The sequence below is a fragment of the Pseudophryne corroboree genome, chromosome 12, assembly GCF_028390025.1.
Source record: "Pseudophryne corroboree isolate aPseCor3 chromosome 12, aPseCor3.hap2, whole genome shotgun sequence".
NCBI lineage: Eukaryota > Metazoa > Chordata > Amphibia > Anura > Myobatrachidae > Pseudophryne > Pseudophryne corroboree.
The window spans coordinates 103,406,380-103,433,515 of record NC_086455.1 but is presented as its reverse complement, the minus strand read 5'-3'; the positions used below and the strand labels follow the sequence as shown (position 1 = coordinate 103,433,515).

The 27,136-nt window shown below is 41.6% G+C and overlaps 1 protein-coding gene and 1 pseudogene across 5 annotated transcripts in view; one reads left to right on the top strand and one right to left on the bottom strand.

Annotated features, from left to right (window-relative positions):
- The window catches only part of CAPN3 (calpain 3), a 354,142-nt gene that overhangs the window by 261,163 nt on the left and 65,843 nt on the right, over positions 1 to 27,136 (top strand). For 4 of the 5 annotated variants that reach the window (XM_063947837.1, XM_063947835.1, XM_063947834.1 and 1 more), the window contains one exon: positions 9,717 to 9,830. The exons of the other annotated variant lie outside the window; for it this stretch is intronic. In XM_063947837.1, the coding sequence (XP_063803907.1) occupies positions 9,717 to 9,830 (114 nt within the window). The remainder of the gene's footprint in view (positions 1 to 9,716; positions 9,831 to 27,136) is intronic. 5 annotated transcript variants of the gene reach the window in all.
- Positions 7,094 to 7,212, bottom strand: LOC134981641 (5S ribosomal RNA; annotated as a pseudogene).

The window sequence follows — 27,136 nt, the reverse complement described above, 5'->3', positions numbered from 1 at the left end:
ATTTGGTACCCAGATCTTCAGGAGTTGTTAGTCGAAGATCCATGGCCTCTTCCTCTTCGCGAGGATCTGCTGCGGCAGGGGCCATTCGTCTATCAAGACTTACAGCGGCTACGTTTGACAGCATGGCAGTTGAACGCCAGATTTTAGCCCGTAAAGGTATTCCCGATGAAGTCATCCCCACTCTTATCCTTGCTAGGAAGGGTGTGATGTCGAAACACTATCACCGTATTTGGAGGAAATATATTTCCTGGTGCGAGTCCAAGAAAGCTCCAGTGGAGAACATTGACCTTGGACGTTTTCTCCATTTTCTACAAAATGGAGTGGATGCTGGCCTTAAATTAGGCTCCATAAAAGTGCAGATTTCTGCTTTGTCAATTTTCTTTCAGAAACAATTGGCCTCACTTCCTGAGGTGCAGACCTTTTTAAAAGGGGTCCTGCACATCCAACCTCCTTTTGTGCCACCTGTGGCACCTTGGGACCTTAATGTGGTTTTGACATTCCTAAAATCACATTGATTTGAACTTTTAAGTAAAGTGGAGTTGAAATTCCTCACTTGGAAGGTTGTCATTTTGTTAGCATTGGCATCCGCAAGGCAGGTGTCTGAATTGGAGGCCTTGTCTCACAAGAGCCCTTATTTGATCTTCCATGAAGATAGGGCAGAATTGAGAACTCAGCAACAATTTCTGCCAAAGGTGGTTTCCTCTTTTCATATTAACCAACCTATTGTGGTGCCAGTGGCTACTGGCACTTTGGCTGAGGAAAAGTCTCTGGATGTCGTCAGAGCTTTGAAAATTTACGTTGCCATAATGGCTCCAGTTAGAAAAACAGAGTCTCTGTTTGTGCTATATGCTCCCAATAAACTTGGGTATCCTGCTTCCAAGCAGACCATTGCTCACTGGATATGTCACACGATTCAGCAGGCTCATTCCACGGCAAGTTTGCCGTTACCTAAATCTGTAAAAGACCATTCCACTAGGAAGGTGGGCTCGTCCTGGGCGGCTGCCCGGGGTGTCTCGGCATTACAACTTTGCAGAGCTGCTACTTGGTCGGGGTCAAACACGTTTGCTAAGTTTTACAAGTTTGATACCTTGGCCGATGAAGACCTAAAGTTTGGTCAATCGGTGCTGCAGAGTCATCCGCACTCTCCCGCCCGGTATAGAGCTTTGGTATAATCCCATGGTTCTTTTGGTGTCCCCAACATCCTCAAGGACGTAATAGAAAACAGGATTTTAATACCTACCGGTAAATCCTTTTCTATAAGTCCGTAGAGGATGTTGGGCACCCGTCCCAGTGCGTACTGTATCTGCAGTTTAGTTCTGGTTACACACAGGTTGTGTTATGGTTTCTTCAGCTTGTTGCTGAATTTTGTTCATGTCCGTTGGCATGTGTTCAGTTGAATGCCATGTTATTCTGCATGTTTATGGCGTGAGCTGGTATTATGCTCACCTTGTTGTTACTTCTTTTCCTCAAAATGTCCATCTCTCCGGGCACAGTTCCAAACTGAGTCTGGGGAGGAGCCAGGCCACGCCCCCTTTGAAAGTCTTAAAGTGCCCATGTCTCCTGCGGATCCGTCTGACTTCTGCTAAACTTCTGTTACTTCTTTTCCTCAAAATGTCCATCTCTCCGGGCACAGTTCCAAACTGAGTCTGGGGAGGGATATAGAGGGAGGAGCCAGGTCACGCCCCCTTTTAAAGTCTTAAAGTGCCCATGTCTCCTGCGGATCCGTCTATATCCCATGGACATTTTGGTGTCCCCAACATCCTCTACGGACTTATAGAAAAGGATTTACCAGTAGGTATTAAAATCCTGTTTTTACTGACAATAAGAAATAAAAACAGGACACAAAAAAAAATTTTCATTATTTTTTTATTCACAAACACATTTCTTTTTTTATCACGTCACAGAATCTTTTTTCACTAACCTTGATGCTTCGCTTTATTTAGCCTCATAGTGGTCTAATTGGTAATTAAAATAGAAATACAAGCCTAACAGGCAATATTAATGTGAGGTTTTGTTGATAATTTTTAATAAATTTATAAATTTAAGTTATATTTTAAAGTAAACATAGGGGAAATGTGCACCCAACAGTAATCCAGTTCCTTTTCTCTCAAAACTGATCTAGTATGCAGAAAAGGCTCACTGATTGCAGCATTATTTCACAAACCATGATTGCCGCATCTCTGGTCTCCTGTTCCTACATTATGAGGGCAAATATACACACACACACATATATATATACACATATATATATATATATATATATATACTGTATATACATACATAGTATATACTGTATCTCTCAAACACACACATATATATATATATGTATATACACACACACACACACACGTGGGTGCCAGGACCCAGTAGGAACTCACCTGTTGGGGCTGCGGTGGCTGCTGCTCTATGTAAAAATCTCCCGTCATAGTTTGCACAAGGGGAGTCGATTTTTCTGCTGGACTCACGGATGCTTTGCTCTTTGGCAGCAGCAAAAAAAGAGATATGGAAATGCCTTAAGCAGCATCATGTGTTACGACATCAGCAATGCAGAAGGGATCACCAGACTGGACCAAGTGACAGGGTAACTGGGAGGGGAGAACCGTGTATTTATAATGGGTGCAATGTGTGTGGTGCACATGGGCCCCTGAGTCCAAGGGGGCCAACACTGCACACAGTGCACCCATTTCTTGAATACTTACCCCTTCGAAGTACCGTGCCAACGGCAGCAGTCCTGCAGAAATCACGGAAAAATGGCACTGCAGCCATTTTCCTGGTGTTTTGTGCATGCGTAGTAGAGAAATTACTGGGAATTTAACCTCTGCACCATTTTCCCAGAGATATGTGCATTAGAGTCTAAACCTTCTAGTGCTCAGACAATACAGCGCTGCCAGCAGAGAGAAGGAGGCCCAGATAGAGGAGGCTACACACAAGCCTCCTGCTCTCTTAAAACTCCCCTGTGGGTGGTAGTTGGTGCGGCCAGTCAATTTTTTATTTATTTAATTGGTGGATGGATGGAGATGACAATGTAAAAAGTATTAATACTGTATATGCTACGAACCCTTATTTTGCACCTCACTAGGGCTGCTTCCATATATTTCAAAGGCTGGTTTTCCATCCCTACCTGCCCCTGGCTGGGAAGGATCGTTCTTCACAACCCAGAACTCCTGCCCTAGGAAGGGGCAGGGTTGTGGGAACTGCAAGTAAATTTTGAAAACGTTCAGTTTTTGAAGTTTGTTGAATACCGGGTGGCCCCTCTGGTCACTAATGGTGAATGGGCTTGTTACCAGTAACATTTGGAAACTACTGCTACAACATGTGTAATGAGCCCTTTCAATTTAATAATTAGGCACTATAATAATATACACAGGATGTTCCAGAAATGTGAAGAATTTTGGAGAAGACATGTTCTTATGTTACTGACTACATATATTTTATTGTACAGGGAACAGGAATATTGCACTTGCTCTGATGGTGGGAGAAAATAATACTTGTGTTTCCTTTAAATCTACATCACTTTTATCTGCAATGCTCCCATGGTTTATTATACTTAAGGTTAGAAAATTCTACTTTTTAGTTGAGTGACTCCAAGTAAAGTATCTGCTGACTTCTGCTAAACCAGCCACTATAGTCATTGTGCAGGTCTTACCATCATACACATTGTAATCACACAGCAAAAAACACAAATGATATGAAGATTATTGACCCGTGAGCAGAATTCAGTCATCCTTTCAGAAAAGTCTGTGTTTATCCATCCGCTCGCCATACTGAAAAGTACAGGATATCCCAAGTTAACTATTTGCTCCCTTCGCATTTGAAGTGTTTTAATAATTATTCCATGGAATGTGCCCATCACTAAGGTAAACAAAGATAGGTTCCAATATCTTTCTACAACACATGTTTAACAAGTAATTCAAAGCACTGACTCATTCCACTTTTTTTTATTTGATACTTAATAACAGTAAGATTTTTTTCTATAAGATATAATTGTAAAACATGTATATTAAAAATGATACAGAACCATACTTTACTTAAGCAGTTACAGCCACAAGTATAACTAGATATTATTGGAACTGTTGGAACACATAGCAATTTTCTAACACCCCCTGCCATCCCTTATTGCCCCTTTGAAAGGAAAGGCGGACTCATTAGCAGATGCTGCTACAGTAGTTATGCTTGTAATCACAGCCATAAATATATTTATACCATAGGCAGCTGCACAAGATCAGGTACCGTTGTTTACAGTGAATGTCCTAGGTGCAACTGCATGCTAGTTATAATAAATAAATAAAATACAATACAAAAAAATCTTTGCATGATATTGTATGTACAATGTAGTGCTCCCTAGCTATGAATTGTGTACATGTAATTTTTCTTAATAGATGCATGATGTCTTGCCCAGCATTGGTATTTTTATTCCATTTTTATACTGTTTATGGCTTTATCTGAATGTGGATGTTTTTGTTTTGAGTTTGATGTTTTTTTGTTGCATGCAAGTGTTCCTCTTATATCCATAGTAATATAAAGCTGATATATGCATTCTGTAAGATGCTGCATGCATTTAGAACCTTACAGTGTATATTTCATATTACATTCACATTAAGAGTTATTCTGCCTTCATCATCTGAGATCACAGTGTGGTGCCATACACATACTGACATTCAGCTGTCTCTAATTTCCACATTTTAAACATTTATCTCTATAGAAATTACAGGACTGCAACTGTCCCTATATATCAATATTTACCAATTTCAAATATAATTCATTTTATTCTGTATACTGAATGCCATTTTCTGCTCAACCGTTAAGTGCCCCTAAAAAAAGATCTTTAAATGATGGCAAATAAGCATATACTGGGCTTAATGTAAGAACCTGCAAGATGCAGACACACATCCTCTCAGTTAGCCTGTGTTTTTAAAGCTGCAATGATTTAGAAAATATACTTAGTGTTTCAGGGATTTTCACAAATTGGCATTCATTATATGAAACCCCCCTATGCTATGTGTAATGTTTTGCTAGATACTTTATATGGCAGAGTGTATCCAGTACTAATCTTTAATACTGACTGTCCTTTGGGGCCATGGCATATGCAGTGCCCCCACTCACATGTCACAAACCAAATAAGGTTTAAACAGAGTAAGGCAATTAATTCATACTGCTGAAGTAGGGCCTAGTTCAGTAAGGATTGCAGATTCTGCTCACGTGCTGGGGCCACCCATCGCAGGCAAGGCCACCCAGCATGCGACCCACAGCTCACCCACTATGATCACGCTGTAATTGCGATTGCGCTGCAATTACAGTGTGGTTGTAAAAACTGTGGATGCCTCCTGCTGGCGCAGCCTGGCTGCAATGGCAGGAGTCCCACCGCTAGTTTTTCAATTGGGGCGGCAGCATGTGACAACAGCGTTTCCCCAACGCCTCCCCCCAAAACGCTTGGTAATCCCCCGCAAATGCCCCTGCCTGTCAGTCAGGCAGAGGCATTCGCAGTTAATGCCTGCTGACCGCATTAACGGTGGGCGCATGCGCAGAACAGGACCTGGGAGGTCCGTCGCTGAAATTGCGGTTGCATCACGATTGTAATGCGTCCTGAATTAGGCCCATAGAATAGATGGCATAGCAATGGTAGACTGGTAGAAGGCACTACTACCATGTACAGTATATCCCTGTGAGGTACATCCCTATGTAAGGTCTGCAAAAAAGGCAAGTCCTAGAAATACTGTGGTAATCCATGCATTTACTGTAGCAAATGAGATTTGCCATTTTAACCCATAGAAAAATCTTGTAAAAGTAGTAATTTATTCCTTGTAAAGTGATATAATGACAATGGACTGGGCACTGCCACAATAAGCTTTCTCAAAATAGGACGATCTTAAGCAGTACATTCTTATAGCAAAAGCAATTTAATGGTAATATCCACTCTTTGTTAGTATTGTGTTCAAAGCTGCACTTTTGGGGTATCCACTGCTAGAAACCCTTCCATGCCCGTGCTTCGCTGTAGACATTGCTTCACAAAGGGACATTGTTTTCATGCAACATTTAAAAATGGTGAAAATTCTGCCGCCCTACTTATCTGTACACAAAAAGAAACAAGAAAGACTCTGCGTTGGGGCACTCTTATCATAAACGTGATTAGACGATAAAACTTAACTTTTAATTATTTCATTAAAATTAATGTGACTGAAAAAAAGATGATCAACCCTAATGACCATAAATAGTTATAAATTGCACACATCAATTTTTCTTCATAGTGCAAAAGAAAGGTCAATGATTATAAGCCTTGGTGAAAATGACTATCATGATAATTCAATAACCTGGGTAAAACCTGTCTATCAATAATACCTTAAAGGCAGGTTTATTGTTCCCATAGGAGTATCCTTTTAATTGGTCCTTAACACTGCATATTGCTTATATTACCTCTGATTAAGCATAAAAAATGATGGATTGTTGCCTATGTGGGTTATTGTCCACCCTCTGCTCTATTGTCAGGCAGTGGTGTCACCAGAAGGCATTTAGGGGGTCATTCTGACCCGATAGCACGCTGCAGTTTATCGCATCGGTGCGATCGGGTCAGAACTGTGCATGCGCCGGCGCTGCAGTGCTCCGGCGCATGCCAGACGGCCGGAGGCTGTCGGGCCACTACGATCGCCTCTGCCTGATTGACAGGCAGAGGCAGTCGCCGGCCAGGGGAGGGGGGGGGGGGGGCGGAACGGCTGCGGGCCGGGGAGCGATTATCAGTGTGAATGATCGTAGCTGTGCTAAATTTAGCATATCTACGATCATATAGGAATGACCCCCTTAATTCAGCATATTGTTGCCTTCATTATTCCATTTAGATTATGAAGAGAGTGCCTAAACTTGGTAAAAACTCCTCTATTCTAGAGTAAATCAAGAAGAAAGGTCACAGATGTTTTGCACCACCTGTTATTGGAAGGTGTGCTCATGTCAATTCAAGAATCACATTATACCAGGTCAGGATATTCAGTCAATTTTAGCCCAACATAACAATTAGCTCCTATATATATGGAAAAAGGGAGAAACACTACCAAGTTTATAGAAGAATTTAGATGGATATCTTGATTCTGCTGTTCAGCATATGTGTTTACTGCACCTGGTATTTGTTGGTGATCTCCCAACCAATTACTAACCAGGCCTAACATAGATTAGCTTCCAAGATCGGATGAGATTGGGCGTATCCAATGGAGTATGGCAGTAATCTGCTGAATGAGAGAGTATTAGTACCATACTAAGGAAACCGTGCTTCTGCTGTCCAAGAGGGATCAAAGATCCTAATATCTCTACCGTCAAGAGAGATGGCTTGGATGAGAGAGCATGTTAATGGATGGAAAAAGGATTAGATGAAGAGCTAAAAAATAGGAATAGATACAGGTAAAGGAAACCTGTGAGTAGAAATTCAAAGGTAGGTACGAGAGTCTATATCACACAATGAGGGTTGTATATTAGAAGGGTGAACTGACACTGATAGAGCTTCTAAGAGCTGACATGCATAATATGGTGCTCAGTTCATAAGCAGATCTACATGTCATGCAGAGATATACTGTATAAAAAGCATTTCATCAGAGCTTAGAAATAAAAATGCTCCACACTGCAAATTAGTATGATATGTTGGAGGAGGAATGTTAGCATCAGGTACAGTGTTTTACTCCTGTTGTCAGGTAGTAATCCTATAGAACAAGTTCTTCAGGCATAGTGTTCTAATCCTCCTGTTGCCAGGTAAAAAAATACAGTATAATCCTATAGAACAGGTACTATATCATTATGCCAATATCCTAAATGGTATGCAGAAATATATAAGCAACAAATGCATTTCATCAGAAGAAAAAGTGCTCAATACTACAGAATAGTATGTTATCAGTGTTTGCACACTGATCCACAGTGTCTTTAAGTAAAAGAACAACATTTAGCAGTAAAGAGTAAAGTAAGCACAATTATTATTATTATTGAAGGCCAAATGGTCGCTTACTGGAGCAGGGTACCCCCGAGGTGGGTATGGGTTGCACAGTACCCAATACCCACGCTGACCAAACGGACTGTTTCACCTCTTGGTGGGCTTGTTCACCTGGTCTAGTATGTAATTGAATTATCATGATAATTTTCACCAAGGCTTGTAATCATTGACCTTTCTTTTGCACTAAGAAGAAAAATTGATGTGTGCAATTTATAACTATTTATGCTCATTAGGGTTGATCATCTTTTTTTCAGTCACATTAATTTTAATGAAATAATTAAAGTTAAGCTTTATTGTCTAATCACGTTTATGATAAGAGTGCCCCAAACAGAGTCTTTCTTTTTTGTTTTTGTGTACATGTATTCCTACTGACTCTGGGAGCACCACTGACATTAGATTAACACATTTGTACAAATTATAGGGATGGTCAGTAACAGACAATTGTTTTGTCTGATACAATAACCTGTTGCGGAACTACTTACTTCTTGTCTAAAGGTGTGTACACACGGTAAGATTTTTTCATTCGATTCTGACTATATAGTCAGAATCGGATGAAAAGATAGTGCAGATCGCAAGGTGACAGTCACCTTGCGATCCCGATCCGATGCCAATGCGCGGCCCCGCGCGGTCGGCAACGGCAGAAAAAATAGGCTGTGCAGGCAAGTCAATCCTGACTATCTCTATAGAAGAGATAGTCAGGATTGACACTTAGCCAAAATCGCACATAGCCAGCATCGCAAGCACACTCATTATGTGCTTGCGATACTGGCTAAGTGCCGACCCGGCCCCCTGTCGCACGGTGAGAATCGGATAAGTCCGAATCTCACCGTGTGTATGCACCCTAAGTTTAGCCCTACTTAGCTGGCATGCCCCATATAAACCAAAAACTAATTATAAACAAAACATCAACTGACATTTTTGTTGTTGAAGCGTAAAGCAATAATTTTCCCACACATATATATGCATAATTTTTACCTTCACAAAAATAAGTTTCCAAGTACCAGGTAGTTAATGCTAAATATACTATACACCACATCTAAATTTTGTTATTAAACTGTATCATTATTTGTTACTTAAGGATTGGTGTGTATTAATACTATACAGTATGTTTATACTATATATTACTTAGTTTTGATTATTTTACACTATGCATAGTACTACACCTATTCATTATGTTGGTTACATTATGTTTTGTGTGTCACAGTTGCTGTTGCTGTCTATGAAGATAACTTGTCCATAAGCAAAAGCTCTGCATAGACATCAATAGCAATTGTAATACCTACAATTAGAAAATATGGTATTTTGCTGCCTTATCTAAAATGGGACGTAGTTTTAATGTCAACAATGCAATGTTGACACTTATGATGTTAAAATGTCAACAGTCGACATTCTGAGAATGTCGACATGTGAAATAGTCAGAATGTCTGCATTATTTCATTTATACGATTTTTTAACAATGCCCACCAAGACAGTACATTTATATTCTATAATATACAGTAAATAGATTATTTTTATTCTTTTATTTGTAAATAAGTTCTCACCTTTCAGGTTAGAGGCCATTACATCACTACATGTGTGCACAACAGAGCGAGCTTTGAGTTCAATTATCCCTAAAATTTGTCCCACTTTAACCCACAACCAGTTTATGCATGAGCGCTGCTGCAGAACTCTTAACATCAGGCACATTACACTCTCTCATTTTGTAATCAGTCCCTCTCTTTCCCTCTCACCCTTCTCCTCCTCCCCCTTCCAGCCAATCATCTTTGTATCGGACAGAGCAAACAGCAATAAGGAGTTAAGTGTGGATGAAGTGTCTGACGAAGAGAAGAAAAAAAAAAGAGCGGATGAAAAAGAGAAGAAAGATAAGGTCAATGAGCCTTCTGTCTTTCTCATACTATGCCACTGCTGGGCAAGACTGCATAGTGATTATAGGATGTGTGGCAGGGTAGCTGGTCTTGCTTGTTGTCTACTTGTTCTATTCCAGGTCAATCTTCATAACATTGTACATCTCCATGTCCTATTCTTTTTCATACTGTACCTGAAATATTGTTAACTGTATATACAGCGGCGGATTCAGGGGTGAGGGTGCACCTAGGCACAACAGTAACAGCCACCCAATACACCCCCCTCCCCCCCCACTTTGCCTAATTTTATTATTTTCATTGATTGGTTATAAGCTCTCATTTGTTGATAGCCAATTTAATAGAATAATAAAAAAGTCACTATGACATTTCTTTATTTATAATTACTGTATGTATATAGTGTGTATATATATATTTACTAAGGAGGACAGCTTACAGGAGCAGTATGTGCATGTCCTACCCATTTATTCTCAATCAAGATGGCATATGGTACAGAACAGTGGAAATATTTTGCAGTTACTGGTACATTTTAGGCTGACAGTACCAACACAAGCATCCAAGTGCCGCCCCCAAACAAGCGTCACCCCAATGCACGTGCCTAATGGGAAATCCGCCACTGTGTATATATGCATGATACAGGCACAGTAAACATTTATGGGTTTCAGTATTGAACAGAATAAGAATTCATCTGTAAAGTATATGTGCGTTATACAGTTTTACAGAATTTTTTAATATTATTTTAATTTTTTTATGTGTTTATTGTTATCATGTCGATCATATTGAAACTTTTTCTTGTGGGTTAGGGGTAGAACATAATTGAGCCAATTGATTAAAATGATAAAAGCAGTGCAGAGTACTGCAACTGAGCCAGCTCATGTGTAGGGAGGTTTGAAATTTACCAATATATAGCCAATACTGTATGTTTGCCTTATGAAATGGCCTCATATCTGATCTGATTTAGGAGTTTGTGACCTCACCAAGAACAAGGGAGCTCACCAAGTAGAAATTAACTCTGTCAATCCATCCTTTTAAAAAGTTGCTAGCCAGCTGCACATCCTTGTTCAAATAGGTCCAGTTCCCATGTTACATTTAGAGCTTATCAACAGATTGTCTGGGCCGCAGTAATTGCTGGGGCTGTGGAAATGCCCCATTAGAGACTTTTAAATAAATGTACTTCAATGTGAGTATGGCTGCCTTGTCCAAGGGGTTTGCACAGAGCTGCCAGGGTACTTTTAGACAATACTTTGAACCAATGATGGGCTTCATCCAGCCCTCAGGACATTCACCTTTGGCCCCAAACTTAATTTTGTTTATGTCCCTTTATGTCCAGCTCTTATTCTATGTTAATAGGAGAACTTAAAGTTAAGGAGAAAGACAAAGGCTCTGATTGCATATACTAACTGGTGGTAATGTTGGTAAGAGCAACTTACAAAGGGTGCTTTCACTCCTTTAAAGCAAGACTGATCAGTGGTGTATCCAGCTTTGACATTAGGGGGAGCGAAGTTGCAGAGCCGGCCTTAGCTATAGGTATGCTAGGCACTTGCCTAGGGCATCCAAGCATGTCTAGGGGCATCCAAGCATGTCCCTGCAGTATCTCATGCTGGGAGGGACAGTCTGCAAACTATTTGTTACTTTCTAAATGTATTCAATCAGTACTTGTATACACTGTTTACATTTGTCAAATAGAATGCACACTGTACCTTGAACTCCCTCCGACGTGCTTGAATGCCCCTGACTAGTGAGACCTTAGACAGCAGAAGCCCAGTAACTGCAATTTCTGGACCTGTGACATTTTCACTGACTATATAAGGTTATTTCTAGATGGCTCCTTATGATACCACATGTGTATTGTGGAAGAACTGCTCCTCATAAATCTGACTTCACCTATACTGCTTGTGCACATAGGGGAGGGGGACCTTGCTATCCGGTGTCCCTTATCCCTGTGCAAACCCCTGGTGTCTGCAGGGACATAACATGGGCAGTGTTCTCCCTACACTTTATTTCTCAGTCAGTCCATGCCTTAAAATTCCCTTGCCATCCAGCACTGTAATGTGGTCAGTAAGTTGCATTGTGCTATTTCTATATGAAACATCAGTGCTGCGTGACTTTAAGATGCGTCAGACTGAAGAGCAAAGCATATTGCTCCCGCAGTATAAAATAAAGGGCATGCAGTTGCCGTGAGTAACTGACACCAGCAAACACACTGAACAGTGAAGAGAATGGACAGTTGCTACATGTTTGATACTGGTCTTTTTGTATAACCAGCAAGTGTGGCAGTACCTGGACATTGCTGATATCTGTGTCCAACCAGCAAGCTAAAATAAAGGATGAGGCTTGCAAAGAACGGCATATCCTGTGAGGTCACATCCCTTGTACGGGTGCCTTTTTAACGAGTGTGAGCGCAAGCGCTCACCCATCCTGCCAACCCCATCTCACAAAACGGCAGTCACGGATCTAGGGGGCTGCATGGGCGCACAAACTGTCTGCAAGCACGCCAGCAAGCAAAAGTAAGTTTTATTAAAAAGAAAAAGCTACTAGCATTACTAATGTGGGGCATATGTGTAAGGTGCATTATTGTGTGGAATTATGTGTATTATGGGCATTACTAATGTGGGGCATATGTGTAAGGTGCATTACTGTGTGGAATTATGTGTATTATGGGCATTACTAATGTGGGGCATATGTGTAAAGTATTAAGGTCAGCTTGGCTTTCAATGCCTGTCTGACATTGATGGGCAATTAGCCCTACCAATGTGTATCCGAAGCATTGTGGCTGGTTCCCTAGCAAGATCAGTACCAAATAGCAGTGTCATGGCTATCCATGTATCAATAATGGACTCATCTTTCTGTTAGTTAGATATGGCTGCAGTCGAGATTGGTGCAACTGTTGTATCTAAACTATTTATATTGCAGTAGCAAACGTCTATTGGCTGACCAGCAAAACTGTAGCTGATCATAATGCCATGGATTATGATTGGTATATATGGAATGCCTGTATTATTTTCTATCTAGTTTCGGAAGTTCCGCTGACATTAATAGACTAATGGCCCTACCAGTCAGTGGGACATTCCGGCCGCCTGTCAGCATGTATGTGTGGGAACGTGTATTTGTGCGGGTTACCTAGTAACACAGCAATTAATCAATGGCATTGTGATTGGCTTGGTTTTTAAAGTCCATCTCACATTGATGTACAGTTAACCCTACCAATCAGGGAAGCTTTCTGCTGGCCCATCACTCTATATATGAGGACATGTGTCCAAAGCGTTGTGGCTGGTTGCCTAGCAATATTAAGACCAATCAAAAATGTCTCAGCTGTCCATGTATCAATAATGGACTCATCTTCAGAGAGTGGAACATTGCTGCAGCCGAGGTTGATGCAGCTGTTATATCTAACTATTTATGTCAGAATAGCAAGTCTCATGATTGACAAGCAACATTGTAGCTAATCAAGGTACCTTGTGCTTGGTGTCTCATGTGCTTGGCCCATAGCCAATGCATGTACTGTATACACAGACCTTTAAATTCAGTTTGAGAGAGCCTTATCAAGTTCCTATGATAGAGGTAGTAAATAACTCAGGAAAGTTTCTTCTAAACCTGATTCTGCCATCCCTAAAGGTGGGGAGGGAGATGTGCTCTATTTACCATCTGAATGTGGGAAGAGTGTAAAAAAAAAGGGGGGGGGGGTGAGAGAGAAATATAATTAGTGTTAGAATTAGAAGTGAGCCTTGTGTGACGAAGAAACTAATGTGATCAAGGAGACAAATTGAGAAAAGAGATCAAACGGTGATGTCATAAGTAAAGAATTGAGTGCAATGTGTTAGGAAATGTATTGACTCACTGCACAAAAATGTTATAACTAACAAACTCATTGAGACCACCAGGTGTTAGTGCTCCCAATCTGAAGGTCCACTCACTCTCACATTTAAGAAGTTGTCTTGTGAGGTCTCCTCCACGGACTCCCAGGTTAACTTTTTCTAGTCCAAATGCTCTCAGATCATTAAATGTATTCGTATGATGGTAGTAGAAATGTTGGGCTACTGAGTTAAGTTTTAAAAATGTAGTCAAATCTGTTGAGGCATTTCTTGTGGATCCCACATGCTCCAATATGGATTTTTTCAGTGATCTGATGGTCATGCCAACATATTTCAGTTCACAACTGCATGTGATGCAATATACCACTCCTACTACATTGCAGTGATGAATTTGCCAATTTTCAGAGATTGTCCATATTTATCTTGGACCGTATACATTTTGATCATGAATTGGCATGCTTTGCAGGTTCCACATGGGAAAGAGTCCATACGTTTATAGATTCTCTGAGGGATCTCAATGAAGTGACTTTGTACTATTTAATCTCAGAGATTCTTGGACCCGCGCCAACTCATAGATACCTTCTGGTCCAAAACATCTGAAAGATCTTCATCTAAGAGAAGGGTAGACCAATGCCTTTGAATGATCTCCTGCATTTCTCTCCCCTATCAACAAAAGTTGCCTATGAATCTTACGTTTGCCATTTCCTGAGACTTTTTTGGGAAGATTAATTACTCCCTCTGGACATCTTATGTTGCCACCTTCACTTTTTTAGTTCACCTTTTACTGTATCGTCTTTCCTGTAATCTGAGAGAGTTCCTGGCTTTTGTGTTAGAACACCTCTCTATCCGAGCAGTTTTGTCTTAGTGATATGAATTCACCTTTCTGCAAATTTTCAATTGTGGGAGGAAAATGTAGGAAACTGTAGCAGTCTCCTTATGGTATAATTCCGTATGGACTAAGCCCTCAAACCATTTATATATGTTCAAATCCAAGAATGGTACTGAGTTTAGGCTGATGTATTGTGTCACTCTCAGGTTGATGGAGTTCTTATTCAGATATTCTATGAAGGATAGTAGTAGAACTTTCTCTCCTTCCCATATCAAGAGAATGTAATGTATGTACTTCCCCAACAACATGATTTGGTGAAGGTATTATTCAATTATCCAAAGAATATTTCCTGTTTGCACAAACCCAACAATAGTTTGACTTATGTGGGAGCACAGGCTGCCCCCATAGCTATCCCTCTTGTTTGAAGATAAAATCGATTTCCAAATGTGAAATTGTTCCTAGTAAGGAACTATTAACTGTCCTTCCATTCGCTTGTAGACTAATTTTATGCCCTATAATAGTGTATAGCAATTCCACATCTAGGGTCACAAGGATGTGATGTTCTTCCAATTTGATGTCATGGAGCTTGCATAAGACATCAGACTTGTCCTGTAGATACTGTATGGTGTAAGGCCAAGTACATGATGGCATAGGTAGAGATCAACAAAGGTTCTCACCTTCTCAGATAATCCCCCTATACCTGAAATCATTGGTTTTACCAGGGAGTTCAGTAATGCTCTTATGGACCTTTGGTAGAAGGTAGGTGTTTAGGGTTTTGTGTCTTCAAGGGGATCTAGACAGCATAAAGGCATTTGGGATGTTGACAGAATACTGATGCCGGAATCCTGACACTGGTCAAAAGACCGATGCTGGGATCCCGTCATGGATCACAATACAGGTGACGGAATCCTGACTGACGGTCCCGATTGTAAATTTGCTGGCGCAGGTTAGGCTGTGGGTGAGTGAGGTTAGGTTTAGACTGTGGGGGGGAGGGTTAGGTTAAGGCTTCAGGGAGGGAGGGTTAGATTTAGGCACTAAGAACAGGGGTTAGGGTTAGGAACTAAGGGGGAGTGTTAGAGTTAGGCTGCAGGGAGGTAGGGTTAGGTTTAGACACCACTGGTGACGGTTAGGGCTAGGCTGTAGGGGTGGTTAGGGTCAGGCTGTGGGGAGAGCGGGTTAGACTACTTACCTACCAGGTGTTGAGATTCTGCACATCGGGATTCCATTGTCAGTATTCTGACCACCGCCATCCCAAGCACCATGATCCCAATATCATCTCGTTTATAAGTACTCATACTGTTATTTCAGGAGGGTCCGAGGGTCTTGTGAGAATCAGGTTGAAGTTGTCAGTAAGGTTGAATAAGATTCTTTTATGAAAAAAAAATAATTCTCTAAATGATGCAATGTCTCCTTTATGTACATTTCTGTTGGCCATAACACAATGTTACCCCCTATATCAGAAGGTTTTACAACCACCTCCTTCCAGCTATATTTTTCTCCCAATGCATGTATCTCTTCATGATTGAGGTTTTCCACAGGGGTTCTCTTTCCTCTCACTTTATTGAGTAGTACCAAGGTCATGAGGGACCAGTTGTTGGAATACCCTCATTTCTGGACAGATTTGTTCCTGTGGGAAGAAATCTGATCTCTTTTAACAGAGTGGTCTGGAAAGTGGTTCATGTGGCATGGTATCAGATATCTCTTGTTCTTTGAGTTCCTGAAATGCTATAAGGTCCTCTCTTTCCAATGATATTTTCCAACTTATCTGTGGTTCCGTTCTCCCTTGACTGTAAGTTTATGTCCAAAGAATTTAAGATCCTTATCCCACCTAAAACAGTTGAAGGATCGCATTGGTGAAAAAGACAGGCCTCTTTCCAAAACTCCTACCTCTATGTCCGTTAGACTCTTCTTTGAAAGGTAATGATTTTGAGGCAGTTTTATATTGTTGATTACATCCCCGTGTGTGTTCTGGTGTGGTACCATGGTGTTAATTGAGGATTGCAACCTTGTTGTTTTGCTTGGTTTCTTTCTATCCCTCCTTGTCTTCTTTTTTGATAGTGTATGAACCTTCCTCCTCTCCCTGATCCTAAAAAAGAAACATTTTCATTGTAGGGGTCTCCTCTATATATTTGGTTTCCAGGGCTGGCGTTCCTTTCAGGAAAGTCCTCCCCTCCTGAGGGTTCTGCCTCTAAAGATTTATGCTGTTCTTGTGTCTTAGAGGAGAAGTATTCTTTTGGAATTGCTTGTACAACATAAATCCATTTCATATGCCTTTATTCCTTTTTAATATTGATGAGTTAACTCTCTGAATCCCCTGCAATGGTCTGTGACTAACAGGGGGTTAGGAAGTGACATACTTCAGCAACATATAAACCAATCTCTTGCTTTACATTTTACATAGATTTGATTGGCCTCCTGCACTCTCACTCATGTGCTCACTGTTGTATTAACAAACACTTGAGACGGGAGGCATTTGATATGCCGGCTGTTGGAATCCTGGCACTCACCAGCCCGGCGCCAGGATCCCGACAGATGGATTAATGACAACTATTCTCCCTCTTGGGGTGTTAACGACACCCCTGGAGGGAGAGTGCCCGCAAGGGGCTCTTTTATGCTCACCCCGCTTGGTTGGAATCCCAGTGCTGGTATGCTGGCGCTGGAATCCCAAGCGCCGGCATAACGTAACATAAGTAGGACGCTTATTGTATGAATCTAGACACTATTTAGTCTAATGGTTGATCTGAACCATAAAATATATCTACAACAGCCCACACACTGTTCAAATGGACATTAATATCCCTTTAAAATGTGTGGATATGATGTATTAGGGGCTGGAAACATGGTTGAGAGGTACCTGTGTTACTCATTTTTGACACATGCATGAGACGTATGTCCAAAGTAAGGTCTATAGATTTGGCAATGGTGGAATATTAAATAGCATATGATTCTATGACCTGTGAATTTTTTTGTAAAATCAAGGTACATCAGCAAGACCACAAGATTAGGTATTTTGTGTCAAGTACTATAGAAAGCAATTTGCATGTACAAGCTGTCACGACAAACTGGCCAATTTCCCAGATACCTCAATCTGAAAAACGCCACCAGTGACTTATGGTTACCACAGCATGTGTTGTTAATTAAAACCCAGTAACTGCCACCAGGAACACAAAACCTCAATATATAGACACCAGACAGTCCTTTGTAGCTATCTGCATCCAGAATTATTAATTGCAAACTCACTTAAACTCCGTTAGTAGCTTTTGGCCGCATAGGCTTGTAGATTCACCAAGGGGAATGGAGAATACGTTAGAATTAATTATCTTTTAATTTGAACAAAATCGTCCAAGGTAAGAGTATACAACGATAATTATAAATGGACAGAAATACAGAACATATAAATCTCAAAAAAATAAACAAGGTATAATAATGCAGAAGCCTAACACTAACACACAGCACTTAGGATTCTTGATGTGGGGGATTGCACAGTTTAGCTTATCGATTCACCTCCAGCTGCAGCTGAACCCCATGAAAATGAACACCAGTTTTCAGGGAGAATTTTACCTCTATCACCACTCCTCCTTCCCACCTTTAGGTTATTTAACTAGCTCACTGCAGACACCTGACGTGCTTTCTACACATGCTGGCTTGCAATAGATTGGGGAGAAAGGGTGACATTACATTCTCTTTAAGAGTTGAAATTCTACTTTTACCTTATGGCCTAGCATGACTAGCTAGGTCTGACGTGTTTGAGGATGAAGGATGCAATTTCCTACCCCCAAACATTTATCACTGGTACAAGATAAGATATCCTTATCTACAATCTTGGCTCCAAGAGCCATCAATTCTCCACCCAGGTTTGTGCATACATAAGGTCATGTATAGGACACATGCTATTGATCCATCTAAGTGAAATAAACCATTTCTGTACATTCTGACACAAGATACAATTGTGATGTTGTTATGTGTGTAAATGTAACATCTCTATCACACAAGTGGTTTATGTATGTGACCCACCTATGTGTGTTATCAAATTACAATGGGGAATAAAAGCCTTTTCATATGCAGTAAACAATAGTCCCACATGCCACACATGAGAAGGAAACTAACCAACTGCAGTACATTTAGGATGTCTGTTGTCACCAGGAATAACCATAACTGTAGATCAGGAAACCTCTATCTCACTTACAGTACTACATATTTTGCCTTTATAGCATATGTCACTGTCAGTGCGCAAGATCTTGCTTCCTATTTCAAGGACAAGATTGACAAGATCCGAAATGAAATGGTATGCTCTTCCACAGCAAGTGACCTGCTCAATTCCCTGCCTGAACCCTCTAACACCTTCTCTTCTTTTGATCCTACAAATGAAGATGAAGTATCTGCACTCTTTTCATCTGCCTACTCTAATACCTCTCCCCTTGACTCTATACCCTCACAAATTAGTAAAGCTCTGTCTACTGTGCTCATCCCAACCTTAACGAAAATCTGTAATCTCTCCCTGTCTACTGGTATCTTTCCTTCTGTATACAAGCATGCAGTGATTACTCCCATTCTGAAAAAACAAAACTCTGACCCGAACTCTCTCTCTAACTACCGTCCCATCTCTCAGCTCCCATGCCCCTCCAAGCTACTGGAGAGACTTGCCTACACTCGCCTCACACACTTTCTTAACTCACACAGCCTACTGGACCCACTTCAGTCAGGATTTCGTGCCCAACACTCCACAGAGACAGCACTGACTAAGGTAGTGAATGATTTGGTCACTGCTAAATCTAAAGGACATTTCTCTCTCCTTATTCTCCTTGATCTCTCTGCTGCTTTTGACACTGTTGACCACTCTCTTCTCATACAAACACTACAATCCCTAGGTATTCAGGACACAGCCCTTTCTTGGTTCTCATCCTTCCTATCTAATTGCTCCTTCAGTGTTCGTTTCTCTGATTCCACCTCTCCTTCGCTACCTCTCTCAGTTGGAGTACCGCAAGGCTCAGTCCTAGGTCCTCTGCTTTTCTCTATCTATACCACATCTCTTGGCAAACTAATCAACTCTTTCGGATTTCAGTACCATCTGTATGCGGATGATACTCAAATCTACCTATCCTCCCCTGATTTGTCACCATCTGTATTGGGTCGTGTCACTGAATGCCTTTCTGCCATTTCATCTTGGATGACATCTCACCACCTCAAACTTAATATTTCCAAAACAGAATTAATTATATTTCCACCGGCCAATAGTAGTTTCCAACCTGATATCTCTATCACTGTTGAGAACTCTGCAATCACCTCTACCCCACAAGCTCGCTGCCTAGGTGTCATTCTTGACTCTGAACTGTCCTTTGTTACCCACATTCAATCTGTCTCAAGATCATGTTACATACATCTAAGAAACATATCCAAAATACGCCCTTATCTTACACAAGAAACAGCAAAAACTCTAATCCATGCTCTCATTATCTCCCGCATTGATTATTGTAATAGTCACCGGACCGGTCTTCCATAACATAGGCTCTCACCACTACAATCCATTTTGAATGCAGCTGCGAGGCTAATCTTCCTTGCCAGACGTTCATCGTCTGCAGATCCGCTCTGTCAGTCCCTCCATTGGTTACCGGTATTCTACCGTATTAAATATAAAATACTTTTACTCACTTACAGGGCTATTAACCAAACTGCACCAACATACATCTCTTCACTCATCTCAAAATATCTCCCTACCCGACCTCTCCGCTCTGCACAAGATCTACGTCTCTCATCCACACGCATTACTTGTTCACACTCAAAATTACAGGACTTTATCCGGGCTTCACCCACTCTGTGGAATGCCCTCCCACGCACAGTAAGACTCGCCTCTAGTCTCCAAACCTTTAAATGTTCCCTGAAAACTCACCTTTTCAGACAAGCCTATCAAATTCCAGACCCACCCACATAACCTTCAGTGCTTCCCTATCTAATTACATCCTCTGTAGAGTATTCATAACATCACATATCTTGTCTTTCTTTAGTCTCACACCCTCCTGACACTTGGATAACTTTGTGGGGTATCATCATACAACCCATTAAGAACCTAGCAATCTGGTGGACCATTATGCAATAGTTAGCATCAATCCTTGTGTATCTATGCCTATTTCCCTATAGATTGTAAGCTTGCGAGCAGGGCCTTCCCACCTCTGTCTGTCTGCTTTTACCCAGTTTTGTTCTATTACTGTTGTTCTAATTGTAAAGCGCAACGGAATATGCTGCGCTATATAAGAAACTGTTAATAAATAAAATAATAAATTAATAATAATCTAAACAAGAGTGTACGCTAAATTACCTTTTTGGATGGGAGTCTATGAATGTGTGGATAGGGCCCTATTCAGTTGATGTATTCATTTAAGCATTTATAGACTCACCCGTACCGTTACTTTACTTAGCTTTTATTTTGAAGCATTTATTTGGGATTATATTTTATGATAAGTTGATTAAACATTATGTTTCAATTGAATAATATACACAAAAAAGAGTGCCCCAGCAAGAGTACACTTTTCTCTTTCCCTGTATGTGTGCCCAATGGCTGTGGCTCCCATTGGGATGTGAGCGCCACTCTGCTAAAAATGCCAAAGTATTAAATTCTTGTCCTGTACTTTTCCTGAGTCTGTTCTGTTATAGCGCCCTGTGTTCTGATCCAGGTCATCTGATGATCTTCCTCACCTGCTCCTTTTTTACTGCTCCTTGTGACTTTCTGGTTCTGACCATGGCTATTATATTGACTTGATTCTGCCTATCTCCTGTTACCAGTGGTGCTGAGGTGGTGGTGGGGGGGCAATACTCTTTACCCATCCTGGGCCTATTGGAGGGGCCCATTCTCCACCCTCCCTCTTCTCGTCAGTCAGTCCTCTCTTTCCCCACATCATTAGTTCTTTCTCAGTCTCCCCTACCCACAGATACACCATTTGCTGACACCAACTGGTGCTCTCCTGTGTGACAATCATAATGTATTTTAAACATTTTTGGAAGAAGGGGGCATGACCACACATCCCTAAGTTGGCCAAGCACCCTCACAGTACTGGGGCCTGGCAGAGCTGTTAGTTACCCTGCCTGGTATTGCATTGCCCACCTAGTTGTGAGCCATTTCTGTTGATTATGCTCCAGTGCGCATCATGGTGACCAGTCTCACTTTCTGCCTTCGTACCCACCAGCCCATACATAGGGGGTAATTCTGAGTTGATTGCTCACTAGCAACTTTTTGCAGCGCTGCGATCAGATAGTCGCCGCCTATGGGGGAGTGTATTTTCGCTTTGCAAGTGTGCGAACGCCTTTGCAGCCGAGCGGTACAAAAACAGTTTGTGTAGTTTCTGAGTAGCTCTGGACTTACTCAGCCGCTGAGATCACTCCAGTCTTTTTGGTCCCGGAATTAACGTCAGACACCCGCCCTGCAAACGCTTGGACATGCCTGCATTTTCCCAAACACTCCCAGAAAACGGTCAGTTGACACCCATAAACACCTTCTTTCTGTCAATCACCTTGCGATCGACTGTGCAAATGGATTCTTCGTTAAATCCATCACCCAGCACCAATCCTCTTTGTACCCGTACGATGCGCCTGCGCATTGCAGTGCATACGCATGTGCAGTTTTGCCGAGTTTTAACCTGATTACAGTGCTGCAAAAAGTTGCTAGTGAGCGATCAACTTGGAATGACCCCCATAGTACCCCAGAGGGCTGCGACCTCATGTATCAGGCACAGCAAAGCCAAAACTCCATTGTGGCTCCCTTGTGGCCCTAAGATATCAGTGGCCCTGGTGAGGGCCACCGATATGTTAGACTCCACACCTCTGTTTTGGGACTACATCAATCCTAATTGTACATTCAACTTTCAAACCACCCCATTGAGAGTTATGCATACTTGCCTACCTGACCCTCTCCATGAGGGAGACAATGCTCTGTTCCTGGACTTTCCTGGTAATGTATGATTGCCATCACCTGTGATGAAACACCTTTCTTATCAATTAACTAGCTCACCACAGGTGATGGCAATCATCCATGACTTGAAAATTGCTGTTTCCTCAGGATTTGATGGTGTAAAGTCATTATTAGGATAAATTCCACCGGGAAAGACACAAATGAAGTGAATATATTAATGATCGGTGACATTCATAATGACAGTAGGTGCACAATATGGATTGAAATAAATATTGGTGAGGAAATTAATAAAAATACAAATTGAGAGGGATATGACTGATGTGGTGAAGAATTTAGGGTAGAGAAAAATGGAATGAAGACATTACAGGAACCATTTAACTTCAAAGTCCTGGTTTAACCCATTGGGTGTGAGTGTCTTTAAATTGAAGATAGTTTTCATTTCCATTTTGGCAAGAAGTTTTTCTACATTTCGATTTTTCCAGGAGGCTTTGACGTTTATAAGTCCCACAAATTCTTTTATCGCACTGGTGGAGCATTGATGTTCCTGTCGAAAATGTTCAGACAGGTGATGTGCTGAAAGGCCTTTCTTGATATTTCGGAGATGCTCCCCTATACGTGTTTTTAAAGATCGTGAGGTACGGCCGATGTATGACTTGTTGCAAATGCAGGTGATCAAATAAACATTGGTGGTATGACAAGTGATAAAGTCATGGATCTCAAAGTGATTCCGTTAACCATTATTTCTGTGTATTTGGATTTGTTCGATTGTATCTGTCTACAGCCTAGACATATTCCGCAGCGATGAAAGCCTTTGGTTCTAATCGGATTCACACTCTTAATGGGTAAGGCGCTACGGACAAAACGATTCTTTATATTGGGTGCTTTGCCGTAAATAAATTGTGGTTGATCTGGGATGATGTTCTTCAAGACCGGATCCCCTTGTAAAATGTACCAGTGTTTACGTGTTATTTTCTCAAAGAGTTTATGTTCGGAGTCATAGGAGAAGAAAGCAGCTTATAGGCTAAAGATGACTTTAGAACAGGAATTCTCAACTCCAGTCCTCAAATACCACCTACAAGCCATGATTTGTGGATCTCTTTAATCATGCACAGGTGCTTCCACAATCATCAAATCATGACCTGCTGAGTAAATTTGAGGGTTGAGATTTAGAATCACTGCTTCAGAAGTTAAAGCACATGGACAGTAGGTGGCCCTGCCTCATAAATTGTGACAGTGAGCTTTCTTGTAGAATCTTGTTTGTTAATCTTTTATGGTTGTTATGTTTGTTTACAGTTACAGTATGTTAGGTTTAGTTTACTTTTAGTGAAGTTTAGGTTCAGCTATGTTTAATTATTTCCCTATTCTTTTTACAGCAAATCATACAGTACTTGCCCAGTTTTCCTCCCAAGGTTTATAATCCCATCATTGTGCCCCTCCCCATGACCATTAGGTCAATGTTCAATATGCAGCACTGTGTTGCGGGGAAAAGGGGACATGATCATAGCAAATTGCATAATCACACCCAGGGTCGGTGCTAGGGTGTTCGACATCCCCTGCAAACTATAAATGTGTGCCCTCCCTTACTTTACAAAGGGATAGCGCTTGTCAAAAAATGTATGTGGTCCCACTAGGAAGGGGCGTGGCCACACAATAGTACCCCAATTTAAATTACGCCACACAGTAGCATCTTCTTATTCACATTACAGCACAAGTAGTAGTGCTACTTATACACATAATGCCCCCAGTAGTAGTGCCGCTTATTCATAATGCTCCCAGTAGTGGTGCCACCAGTAGTGGCGCCACTTACAAATAATGCCCCCAGTAGTGGCGCCGCATACACATAATGACCCCAATAGTGGTGCCGCTTACACCCATAATGCCTCCAGTAGTGATGGTGCTTATACACATAATGCCCCAGTAGTAGTGCGGCTTACACATAACACTCACAGAAGTGCAGCTTACACATAACGCCTCCAGTAGTAGTGCAGCTTACACATAATACCCCAGTAGTAGTGCAGCTTACACATAATGCCCCAGTAGTAGCTCCGCTTATACATAATGCCCCCAGTAGTAGTGCTGCTTACACATAATGCTCCAAGTAGTAGCACTGCTTACACATAATGGCCCCAGTAGTAGCAGCACTTACACATAATGCCCCAGTAGTAATGCTGTTTACACATAACAACCCAGTAGTAGTGCAGCTTATGCATAATGCCCACAGTAGTAGCACAGCTTAAGCATAAAGCCCCAGTAGTAACGCAGCTTACACATAATGCCACAGTAGTAGTGCAGCTTACACATAATGCCCCAGTAGTAGCTCTTCTTACACATAACATCCCAGTAGTAGGACCACTTACACATAATGCCCCAGTAGTAACACAGCTTACATATAACACCCTCAGGAGTGGCGCCGCTTATGCATAACTCCCACAAAAGTGGAACTTATTCACATTTTGTCCCACCCATACCGGCCTCCACACACATACCTACATACATACACACACACACACACACACACACACACACACACACACACACACACATACACATACAGCACCCTTTCTCACTCACTTTTCCTCCATTTGCCTATTACTGTCTGGCAGGCCGGATCTGGAGCTGCACTTCCTAATCTGTAGCAGTCTGCTGGTCCCGTATAGCTCTGCCCCCTCCGTCCATGTAGCTCCGCTCCATTTTCAGTGCCCAACACTGCCGTTGTCACCAGGGGTAGTGGAGCAGGTTTCATATTGCTGGCGCCACTGCCTGTCATACAGTGTGACAGGCGCAGCAGCCAGCAGCAGCAAAGGGGACAGGGTGGCACAGCAGCAGGGAGGGAAAGCACCTATCCAGCCTGGTGCCTACCTGCTTTGCATCCCTTTGCTGAGCGGGTGGCGCAGGGCCTGATCACACCTATTTCATTTGCCTAATTCACAGCAGTCATCTGTGAGATTTGGGAGAGTTGACTGTTTTCCCAGTATCCCAGAGTTCTCCCCTAAGGGGGTCATTCCGAGTTGTTCGCTCATTGCCAATTTTCGCTATATTGCGATTAGTCGCTTACTGCGCAAGGTTCGCAGAGCGCATGCGCTTAGTTATTTTACACAAAAGTTAGGTATTTTACTCACGGCATAACAAGGATTTTTCATCGTTCTGGGGATCGTAGTGTGATTGACAGGAAGTGGGTGTTTCTGGGCGGAAACTTGCCGTTTTCTGGGCGTGGAGGAGGTTGGTGAGGCAACGCGTAAGCTGCCTCTCACAATCTGCTCCACACACCTTGACAAAGACCTTATTGGTTGAAACGCGTTGGTGTTCATTGCTGCCCAGGATTTGGTGAAGGTACAGCTCAATAGGGGGGGCTTCATAAATACCCCTGTATGCTATTTACTGTGCCTTCCTGGAAGGTCATTTTGGGTATGCATTTTTATTTGGAAAATATCGTTGTAAGAATAAATTTGTATAAGTCTGCACTATGATTCCCCATTATTTGTCTTACATGTACCTTGATTGAGGACTTTGACAGAAACTACAAACGGTGGGGACGACTTATTACAAGGATTTTTCCAGTGTTTGAAGTGTTCAGGAGGAGACCAGATAAGAAATTCATCCCATTATTTTGACTGTTTGATTAATAGACTCTATTTGGACAATTAAGTCTCAAACTAAGAGATTTCCGTTTGGGAAAAAGTGTCGGGAAGAATATACTCCCTACAAGACTTCATTCTTTTATAATTAGAAGGATCAGTTTTATATTTTTATTTAAGTTTATGAGACACTTAATAAGGAGTGTTATATACCTTCTTAAGTGCGCAGGAACCGTTTCTTTGTTTGTAGTGTGATTGACAGGAAGTGGGTGTTTCTGGGCGGAAACTTGCCGTTTTCTGGGCGTGTGCGAAAAAACGCTGGCGTTTCTGGGGAAAAAGCGGGAGTGTCTGAAGAAACGGGGGAGTGTCTGAGCGAACGCTGGGTGTGTTTGTGACGTCAAACCAGGAACGAAACTGACTGAACTGATCGCAGTGGCTGAGTAAGTCTGGAGCTACTCAGAAACTGCTAAGAAATTTCTATTCACAATTCTGCAAATCTTTCGTTCGCAATTCTGCTAAGCTAAGATACACTCCCAGAGGGTGGCGGCTTAGCGTGTGCAATGCTGCTAAAAGCAGCTAGCGAGCGAACAACTCGGAATGAGGGCCTAAAATTGAAAATTTCCTGGGAATTCCAGGAGAGTAGCCAAATATGCTGTAAATTTTAGCCCACAATCTTCCCTTCATGTTTGATGCTTCAACAGAGAATCATATTCTACAACAAACATGTCTGCTGCTATATTATTAAGGATTTGTGTATTTCTTTGATTAATTATATTGCTTACAAAGATTAAGGGCAATGTGTGGCTCTTTTGAAGGTTAGAGGATACATATGGATCAGCTTGCCCATCACTGCTTTCAGTTGTATGTGGCGTCAGTACATATGAAAATTGATGTAGAGCTAAAAGGAAATCCATAGCAACCAATTCACGATTTGCCATCATTTTCTATGTTGGCCATGCATCAGACCAACTTTCCTCTATCCATCCAACTGACCAACCGTCCAACTTGTCTGTCCAACTAAAACATAGCCCCACACACCTAACCAACTTTTTCATCAGACCAGCCAACTCTTTCAGTAGACCAGCCAACTTCTCTCCAACTTGTGATGTAACAGAAGTAGGTGGAAAGTGTCTTGTTTTGCATAAATTAATACCTTGGGGCTTTTTTAAAGAAAGAAAAACAAAACTTTTGTATG